The following is a 10,175-nucleotide window of genomic DNA, read 5'->3' on the forward strand; positions in this document are numbered from 1 at the left end:
ATCTTGCTGGTAAATTAATTTGGAAAGCTTCAGGGAATCAGGGTCAACCTTCATTACATGATATAGTGAAAAGGGGAGAGGCTGGATATGTGATGAAAGGATATCAGAGAGGCAGAAGATGAAAAAAAGGAAGACAAAGAGCAGGAAATCCCTATTATTCATCAAAGCCTCCCTTGCTGCCGACATTTTCATACTCATTTCGCAAGGTTTGCACAAGTGAGTAAGTCTTCTCCAATGTCACATTCTCATCATTTAATGCCCGTCTTCTATCCCTGGCAGGAGTCGGACAGTTTGACTGGAGCTGGTAAGCCCGAGGACTGCTCCAAACTCCACTGTCTACTTTTGCTATGGTTTTTCACTGCTAAAGCTGACCACTTTGCAGAGAGGACTGGATGCTCTTTTACATGGTGCTAGCATTGGTGAGGTAACCAAGTGCCTTGCGAGATGAAAAAAGATCGTTTGAGAGGAGTGGGGTGGGGCGATATTGAAGGGGGTGGTTTTGTGCCAGGTGATGAGGGGAACAGCGTGACAGAGGTGTCTTGTTGTAGAGGAGGTACATTGGTTACCCCAGTTGGAGGCAAAGAGAGAGAGAGAGATGGCAGTGATGGGTTAGGGTATATCTCAAGGTACAAGGATGTGAATATAAGTAGAATGGAGAGGATTGCGCAGGAGTTTTAGGTGTTTACATTCAATAAACACTCACAGCGCCCGGTCTGGGAATCGAAACCGCGAGTCTGCTGGGCCATTGTGCCTCCACTATGTGTATATGCATGTGTGTGTATAAGCACTCTAGTTCAGTATAAGGGAAATAACATGTGGTTTAACAAGCGTCAGGACCAGCAAAAACAAGAAAAACAATTTTCCATGAATGTCTTTTTTTTTTCTTTACTTGTTTCAGTCATTTGACCACGGCCATGCTGGGGCATCGCCTTTAAGAGTCTTTGATTGAAAGAATCAACACCAGTACTTAGGTTTTTTTTAAAGCCTAGTATTCTATTCTATTGTGTTTTTTTTTTATGAGCTACTAATGTTATAGAGATGTAAACACACCAACACCAGTTGTCAAGTGGTGGGAAGGGGCAAACACACATACATTCATAATTCCTATAAAAATCTCTCATAATCCACTTACTAATACCATTTTCTCCATGTTCCAGGAATGGACAAGATTCTTCAATTTTTGCAACTTCTCCTTATTTTGGAAGTTGTCTCTTCTCGTGAATGTTACTTGAAAAATTTGTCTGAGAAATGGTGCAACAAAGAAATGAAAATATTATTTGATGAAAGTGAAGACTGGGAAACTTTTGATTGTTCAAACAAAGATTGTGGTTCCAACATCACGTTTTTCACTAACGATAAGGTAAGTGACTTCATTTTTACAATAATTCAAAAATTAAAGACGAAATGTTTAGCAGCATTTTGTCTAGTTGTATATTTAGGAGATGAGGAATTATGTACATTATCTACATTTGATGGATATTTGTCCTCATCTTGTTTGTTGTTAACACAACGTTTCGGCTGATATACCCTCCAGCCTTCAAGTGTCTTGGGGAAATTTTGAACCTGGATTCTCATTCCTAAGGTATTTTCGATATTATTATTATTATTATTATTATTATTATTATTCAGGTCACTGCCTGGAATCGAACTTGGAATCTTGGGGTTAGTAGCCCGTGCTGGAATCACTGCCTTCATAAATGAGAAAAGAAAAAAAGAAAAAAGAAAAAGAAAATCTTTCTGTAAAAGAAGACAAACAAACTGAATATTTTCCTCTTTATATTCTTTTCAGTTTAAAGAATATCTCACAGATAAAATTAACAACAACAATTCAATCACAGAACTTTTTGTCTATGAAAATTATCAAATCCGGACGGATGAAATGGAAGTGAGTATGAAATTATTGTCTAGAATACCTTGTGTCATATATTCCATTCTTTTCTCACTGACTACCAATGTCTTTATCTTCAGTCTCTCTGTGTCTCTATTCATTAATCATTAGTCTTTTGTCTTTGTGGCACCCTGTCAGTTATGACGACGAGGGTTCCAGTTGATCCAATCAACAGAACAGCCTGCTTCTGAAATTAACGTGCAAGTGGCTGAGCACTCCATAGACATGTGTACCCTTAATGTAGTTCTCGGGGAGATTCAGCATGACACAGAGTGTGACAAGGATAGGCCTTTTGAAATACAGTTACAACAGAAACAGGAAGAAAGAGTGAAAGAAAGTTGTGGTGAAAGAAGACAGCAGGGTTTGCCACCAACCCCTGCCAGAGCCTCATGGAGATTTAGGTGGGTTTTTTCAATAAACACTCAGTGCCCAGTCTGGGAATTGAAACCGTGATCCAATGATCACAAGTCTGCTGCCCTAACTACTGGGCCATTGCACCTCCACATTAGTCTTGCGATGTCATCTAACATGGAATCTATACTCCATGTTTTTTTGATAGCATTCATATATTTAGGCCATATTCATGAATATAAATACCAGGAGTGGCTGTGTGGTAAGAAGCTTGCTTCCCAACCACATGATTCTGGGTTCAATCCCACTGTGTGGCACCTTGGGCAAGTGTCTTTTACTATAGCCTTGGGCCAACCAAAGCATTGTGAGTGGATTTGGTAAACAGAAACTGAAAGAAGCCCATTGTATATATATATATATATATATATATATATATATATATATGTGTGTGTGTGTGTGTGTGTGTGTGTGTGTGTGTATATGTATGTATGTATATATGTGTGTGTGTATGTGTGTGTTTATGAGTTTGTATTTGTCCTCCACCATCGTTTGACAACCGATGTTGGTGTATTTATGTCCCCGTAACTTAGCGGTTCAGCAAAAAACCAACCAATAGAATAAGTGCTAGGCTTACAAAGAATAAGTCCTGGAGTCAATTTGTCCAACTAAAGGTAGTGCTCCAGAATGGCTGCAGTCAGATGACTGAAACAATATATTTAAAAGGTATTCAGGTCTTTCACTAGCATTCAGACCTTTATATAACATTCGTGTATTTCGTTAGCATTCATATATTTAGAAGGTATTCATGTTTTCATCTCCATTATTGTTTGTTTGATGACAGAACTTGCAACATAATTTAACTGAGGAAAACTTGGCTCTAATCAAAATGGAAGACGTCTCACTGGTGATAAGAAATGAATCAGTAAGTGAATATTAATCAGACATTTTGTTTTATTGATTCGTTTATAAAATGTTTGAGTGAAAGTGAATGAAAAGTTAATTGTTGTCATTGTCATCTACATTATCATCATCGTCATTGTTATCGTTGTCATCGTCGTCATCATTTAATTTTTATTTCCCTGTGCTTGCATGGGTCAGACAGAGTTCATCAAATATTGTAGACATTCCTCATAATTATATACTTTGTCTTTCATCCTTTAAGGGTTGATAAATTAAGTACCAGCTGAGCACTGGGGTTGATGTAACCAACTAATCTCCTCCCCCAAAATTTCAAGCCTTGTGCCTCCAGTAGAAAGGATTATTATTATTATTATTGTTGTTATTGTTATTATTATTATTATTATTATTATTATTAAGGCATTGAGCTGACAGAATTGTCAAGCATGTCAGGCAAAATGCTTAGCGACATTTTGTCTGTCTTTATGTTCTGGGTTCAAATTCTGCCAAGGTCAACTTTACCTTTCAAAATTTTGGGGTTGATAAATCAAGCACCAGTGAAACACTAAGGTTGAACTGTTTTAGCTATTTATGAAGGTACCCCACCAAAAACGTGTATCTCGGGAATCTGTGGTCCGATTTTTGCAAAACTTGTTTTATTCCATTTGTATTCACATTTCTGGGGTAAATTACTTTCAGAGTATTTTCCCATTATGTGCCAGTTTGGCTGTATTAAATTACAGACAAGCATGCACATAAGCAAGCATGCAAACATGCATGCAAACAATCACAGAGTTATAGTAGTATATAGATGCTTATTCTACATAACCAGGAATCTTATTGGTGACTAAATATTTGAACAAAAATTGACAAGTCATATTCCTTCTGCATCTTTTTCTTTTCCAGAACAATGTATATCTTACATCTGTAGGGTATAGCGACTACCAGTATTTTGCACTGATTGATAACAATAAACAATACATAATTAAAGAAAGCCAGGTTGGTTTCTTTAAATATTTTCCCTTTGTCTTAACGTTTGTGATTCAACCTTTTCAATAAACAGTGATACCTCACAGTACAAGTTTAATTCGGTCCATGACTGAGCTCATCTTATGATTTACTTGTTTTACAAATCAATTTCCCCCCACTGAAATTAACTAAAATATAATTAATCCGTTCCAGCCCCCTCCCACAAACAACTCAAAAATAATTTTTTAGGGGTTTTAAAACAGAAAAGGTGTAGTTACAAGTAAAATGACAATTATAAAAAAGAGAATGCAAAAGAAATATGTAAACTGGTTTTATTAAGTGAATTACCTTAAAGATGGGATGATCTGCGTGCTCGTACTGTGGATTTCCATGTCTACTTCAAGACAAAAATTCGCACAAGTCTTGGCTTGTACAGCAAATTACTCGTATAATGGTGCACTCGTACTGCGAGGTTCTACTGTAAGTGAAAATGAAAAAATGACTTGATATATAATACCTATACTTGTTACTGATTTGATGAGGGAAGTGGGGAGTGGGAAGAAGAATTACCTTGGGATGCTATCTGAATGGAAAACTAATAGTTAAGTGACTTCTAATATACTGAATGTAGTGAGTTTATGATAATTTTTGAATTTATTAAAATTACTTTCATAATGCGGAAGGGACATAAAGCATCAGCCAAGAGACTGAATGGAAATGACATGAAGCCAAAACCAAGGGGAGACAACTCCAGTTTTCTAATTAACTAAAACTTGAATTATGGATGTGAACAAAAAAAAAAAAGTATTAACATTAACACACACACACTGAGAAAGAAAGATTGAATAAGGCAGACAACACGGAGGGAAGGGAATGAATGATGGAGTAGTTATGGAAGGTCTTCAGCAAATGAAAAATTTGTTTAATTTAATTTTATTTTAAAATAATATTTTTTCTTTTGAAAATAAATATTCATTCCATAAATTTGTATGATTCCTAAGAACTTTGATGAAATTTAAACTGTAATTATTGCATGTATTGCCATATTTCTTAATATTACTCCTATGGCAGTTGAAGGTCACTTCTTCTGTACTGTGCAATACTCTACCATGTGTGTGTGTGTGTGTGTGTGTGTGTGTGTGTGTGTGTGTGTGTGTGTGTAGACAATATATATATCTGTCTATATATGTGTGTGTGTGTATATATATATATGCATATATATATGTATATATATTTATATATGTGTATATATATATCTATATACATACATATATATGTATATATATATATCTATATACATACATATATATGTATATATATATATATATATATATATATATATATATATATATATCGAAATACATATATATATGTGTATATATATATATCTATATCGAAATACATATATATGTGTATATATATATATCTATATACATACATATATAAGTGCGTATATATATATATATATATATATATATACACACACACACACACACATATATTCATGTATGTATATGTGCATATATACATGTAGGTAAATATATATATGTAGATGGTGTTCATAAATTACCTTTATAATTTGAATACCATGGATGTGTGTGTGTATATGTGTGTATATATATATATATACATATACACACATGCACATATATAATCTATGTCTCTGACTCTCTCCCTATCTCTCTCTGTCAATATACATATATACATATATACATACATACGTACATACATGCAAACATACAGACACACACACGCATACATTTACATGTACACCTACACACACTTACCATTATTTGATGGATAGCACTGTAGTTCTCAATAAAATCAAATCTGATTCTTTGATTGGTTTCTGTTGGAAAGGGCACTGATGAATATTGGCAGTTAATTAATGTTGGAACACAGAATAAGGAATACCTGCAGATTGGTCAATTAGGCAGCACTGTGGTCTTGATGAACAATACACATGTAAGTATACTGAAGGAACTCCAGAATGATTAATTAATTTCTAATTAATTGTTATTAACATTTTTGCAGATTGAAACAGTCTAGTCTGTTCGAAATTAGGCATCATCATCATCATTATCATCATCATTGTTGTTGTTGTTGTTGTTATTATTAAGGCAGTGAGCTGGCAGAATCATTAGCATGCCGGACACAATGCTTAGTGGTATTTTGCCTGTTGCTATGTTCCGAGTTCAAATTCTGCCAAGGTCAACTTTGCCTTTCATCCTTTTGGGGTCGATAAATTAAGTACCAGTTTAGTATTGGGGTTGAAGTTATCGACTATCCCCGTCCCCCAAATTTCAGGCCTTGTGCTTATAATAGAAAAGATTATTATTGTTATTTTTATTATTATTATTACTATTATTATTATTATTATTATTACTATTATTATTATTATTATTACTATGCCAAGTTAAAACATGTTTTTATATAAAATCTTTAATGCTGCACCGTTTCTTTGTCATGTCTCTTCCAGCTGTATGAACTTGGCGACCCTTTGAAAGACATTTGTATAGAACAGAGGTGAGATTCATGCTTAACATTTAGTATTGACTTTAATTACTGTTTTAAGGGGTATGTTTTCTGCTGGGAAAAACGGTACAGCCAAAAGAGTTGTCATACCTGAAACAGCTTACAAGGGCGCTGCCATGAGCAAAACATAAGTTTAGAAGTGGTTTTCATGCTTTAGGAATGGCCATTTGTTGCTTGAAAACCAACCTCGTTTAGAGTGACTGTCATCCTCATGAATGAATGAAAACATCATGAAAATTCATGAACTGATCTTGGAGGACTGTCGCCGAACAATTGATGAACTTGCTGATGTGACTGGTGTGTCCTGGAGCTCCTGCCAACGAATTTTGAGTGAGGAATTGCGAATGAAAAGAGTTGCAGCAAAATTTGTGCGTTATTTGCTCACAGAAGATTGAAAGCAGTTACGACTGAATACGTGCCGTGAACTGAAGGAACAATTGGAAGTTGGTCCAGACCTTATTCCAAAGGTCATCACTGGTGATGAAAATTGGTGCTATGGCTACGACCCGGAAACGAAGCAACAATCAAGTCAATGAAAGCAGTTGATGTCACAAGAGTTCCAGGACTGCTTTGAATAGTGGAAAACGTGTCTGGACCAATGCATTGTTTCAAGTGGAGAATATTTTGAAGGCGGTAAAAGTGTAAACATGTAAAACTAAGTGAATAAAATAATATAGCAAAATTTCAGTTTCTATTGGGTACCTCCTATTTGATGGGTTTCTTTCATTTTCCATCTATCAAATCCACTCACATTGTGTTGGACAGTCTGAGGCTAGAGTAGAAAACACTTGCCCAAGGTACCATGTGGTGGAACTGAACCAAGTGGTTAGGAAGCAAGCTTCTTACCGCACAATCACATATGTTTTGCTTCTGGTAATTTACCATTAAAAGAGAAAGAATCTCTTCCTGGTAAAATGAAGTGAAGTTGAACATGCATACTTAATTTTTAATTTTAGATTTTAATTTTTAATTTTAGATTTTTTAACATAAAATAAAGTTCTTAAAAGTTTTAAATGTATATAGCATTTTTAACCATTCTGCTATTTTCCGTAATTCTTTATTTTTCTTTGCTAAGCCTGAAAGAAGGGGCAGAGCCAAAAACCCTTGCAGGTCCCCGCCTGGTGCAGTTGGTGTTGTTAATGTCCCATTAAACCCTTTGGCACTCAATTTACTCCTCTGTCAAATGTTATGCTTATTCATTTACATACCTCTTCCTATCCTTTTTGCACTATTTTAGTTTATTTTAATGCTTCTGTTAACCCACACAGCAACTTGTTGGTTGAAATATTTAATTAATGAGTAATCATTTATTATAATTTTATCATTTCTAGGCATTCAAACTGCTTATGCTCAAGATCTGCACTGGTGAGTAACATAAAACACACATCGAGCCTCATGAAATTAACTCAAAATGTTTTAGCTCAACCTTATTTTTTCTATTGCTTTGCCATTGAGAAAGCCAGTCCCTAAAATCCTTTTCAGATACTCCTAAAACCTTTTTTACTCTGTTTAACACAATGCTTATTTATCAACAGCGTTTTGAATTACTTATGCGTTATCGTGTATCGATTTTGATGAAGTGATTGTTTATCGTTGGAATGACATTGTAGGGTAAGTGTGAAAGGCTGGATCCGAATGATTTGAACATAAAGCAGGGAGAGTATTTTGACTGGAAGTAGAAGGTTTAAATGCTAAGGGATTTACTACCGCACTCCATTGGTTACGACGACGAGGGTTCCAGTTGATCTGATCAACGGAACAGGCTACTCGAGAAATTAACGTGCAAGTGGCTGAGCACTCCACAGACACGGGTACCCTTAATGTAGTTCTCGAGGAGATTCAGCGTGACACAGAGTGTGACAAGGCTGGCTCTTTTGAAATACAGATACAACAGAAACAGGAAGAAAGAGAGAAAGTTGTGGTGAAAGATTACAGCAGGGTTCACTACCACCTCCTGCCGGAGCCTCATGGAGCTTTTAAGTGTTTTTGCTCAATAAACACTCACAACGCCCAGTCTGGGAATCACTAAGGGAATAAGAAATGGAGGAAGCTATCCTCTCATCTTAGACCTGATCCAAATATTAAAGGTCTTCAAGAATTATGGCTGCATTTGGTTTTTGTCTGCCCATTGACTTACAGTCTTCAGATCAGACTGGTGATGACATTGTCTATCAGATGCCAGAGTTTGGATCGAGGATGCATCTATGTGGTCTTGAAGTGAGTTGAAAGATGAAACAGAGTATTTGTGATGAATAAATTGTTCCATGCTTAGACCTAGTAGCAGATGTCCATTGGTGTTACAATTCCCAACGCCTTCTTTACCGATGACATTTTCTCATAGGCGATATAGGGAGTGGTAAGTGTTAAAATAGGTAACGGTTTAAATCTACCAGTTATCTTTGCTTGAAAATGTTATGGATGTTTGATCCTGAAATTTTTATCTCTGGACTCACTTGCCAGCCACACATATTTTCTTCAACTCTGGCAATGTTTCTTAGTACACTTTCATACTTTGTGAGGCTCGTCGATGTCTATCATCATCATCATCATTTACCATCTGCTTTCCATGCTAGCTTGGGCTGGACAGTTCGACTGAGGAGTGGCAAGGCAGGTGGCTGCACCAGACTCCAATCTGATCTGGCAAGGTTTCTATAGCTGGATGCTTTTCCTAACACCAACCACTCAGAGAGTACAGTGGATGCTTTTTAAATGTTACTGGCACAGAAGCCCATTAGGTAGCACTGGCATCGACCACGTTCGGATGGTGCTTATTGTCTTTGAAAATGTTTTCTGTGCAAATTCTGAACTCTTACCCCAGTAATTCCCTTCCCTCCAACTTCTGCTCTTTCATTCTCATCCTTCCCCACACCAGTTTTTCTTTTTCCTTGTTTCCTTGGTGAGGTTGTTGTTGCTGTTTTCCCTTGATAACTTGATCTTTTATACTTTTAATATATTTTTTCTTTGTTTTTGGTAAGAACAAGAGCTAAATTAAAAAAGAAAAGAAAAAGAGAGACAGTAAGAGAGACATGGGAGGACCTTTTTGAAACTCTCTTCTAAACTGTCTTCTTTGTCCTTCAAATATTTTTTTCCATTTGCTCTTTAGAATGAATTTCTTTTGCTCAAATCTTTCTCCTCTACCACCTCCACCTCCACCAGCACCACCAACACCGCTTCTTCCTCCTCCTCCTCTTTATTGTCATCAACCACCATCGCTATTATTCTAATTGCTTGTTGTTTCACAATATTTGATAGTCTGTATTTGTCCTTTAACAGCAAGGAACAGTTGATCCCAAAACCTTCATCTGTGAAGGCCAAAAGTATATTGAAACCAGAATAAATCTCACAGACTCCAGAGTCTTTATGTTTTCTGATAAGAAGTGCAGTGAACAATGTGAAATCAAAAATATCACGTAAGTTTGTCACAAATTATGTTCAATATATGACTTTCGTTAAGGCAGCAAGCTGGCAGAATCGTTAGCACACCGGGTGAAATGTTTAGTGGGATTTGATTTGTCTTTACATTCTGTGTTCAAAT

General features: G+C 36.0%; 1 protein-coding gene across 2 annotated transcripts; it reads left to right on the forward strand.

Annotated features, from left to right (window-relative positions):
• Positions 1–1,154: 1,154 nt before the first annotated feature.
• Positions 1,155–10,069, forward strand: LOC106867078 (uncharacterized). Of its 2 annotated transcripts, XM_014930113.2 has the most exons (8): positions 1,155–1,360; positions 1,790–1,885; positions 3,081–3,161; positions 4,043–4,135; positions 5,966–6,070; positions 6,585–6,631; positions 7,972–8,005; positions 9,914–10,069. In XM_014930113.2, the coding sequence occupies exons 1-8, from the start codon at positions 1,160–1,162 to the stop codon at positions 10,052–10,054; spliced, it is 798 nt and encodes a 265-aa protein (XP_014785599.1). In that variant the 5' UTR covers positions 1,155–1,159; the 3' UTR covers positions 10,055–10,069. The 2 variants fall into 2 exon arrangements, with proteins under 2 accessions (XP_014785599.1, XP_052834334.1); XM_052978374.1 differs by lacking the exon at positions 4,043–4,135.
• The last annotated feature ends 106 nt before the right edge of the window (positions 10,070–10,175 follow it).

The sequence above is a fragment of the Octopus bimaculoides genome, unplaced genomic scaffold (assembly GCF_001194135.2).
Source record: "Octopus bimaculoides isolate UCB-OBI-ISO-001 unplaced genomic scaffold, ASM119413v2 Scaffold_118282, whole genome shotgun sequence".
NCBI lineage: Eukaryota > Metazoa > Mollusca > Cephalopoda > Octopoda > Octopodidae > Octopus > Octopus bimaculoides.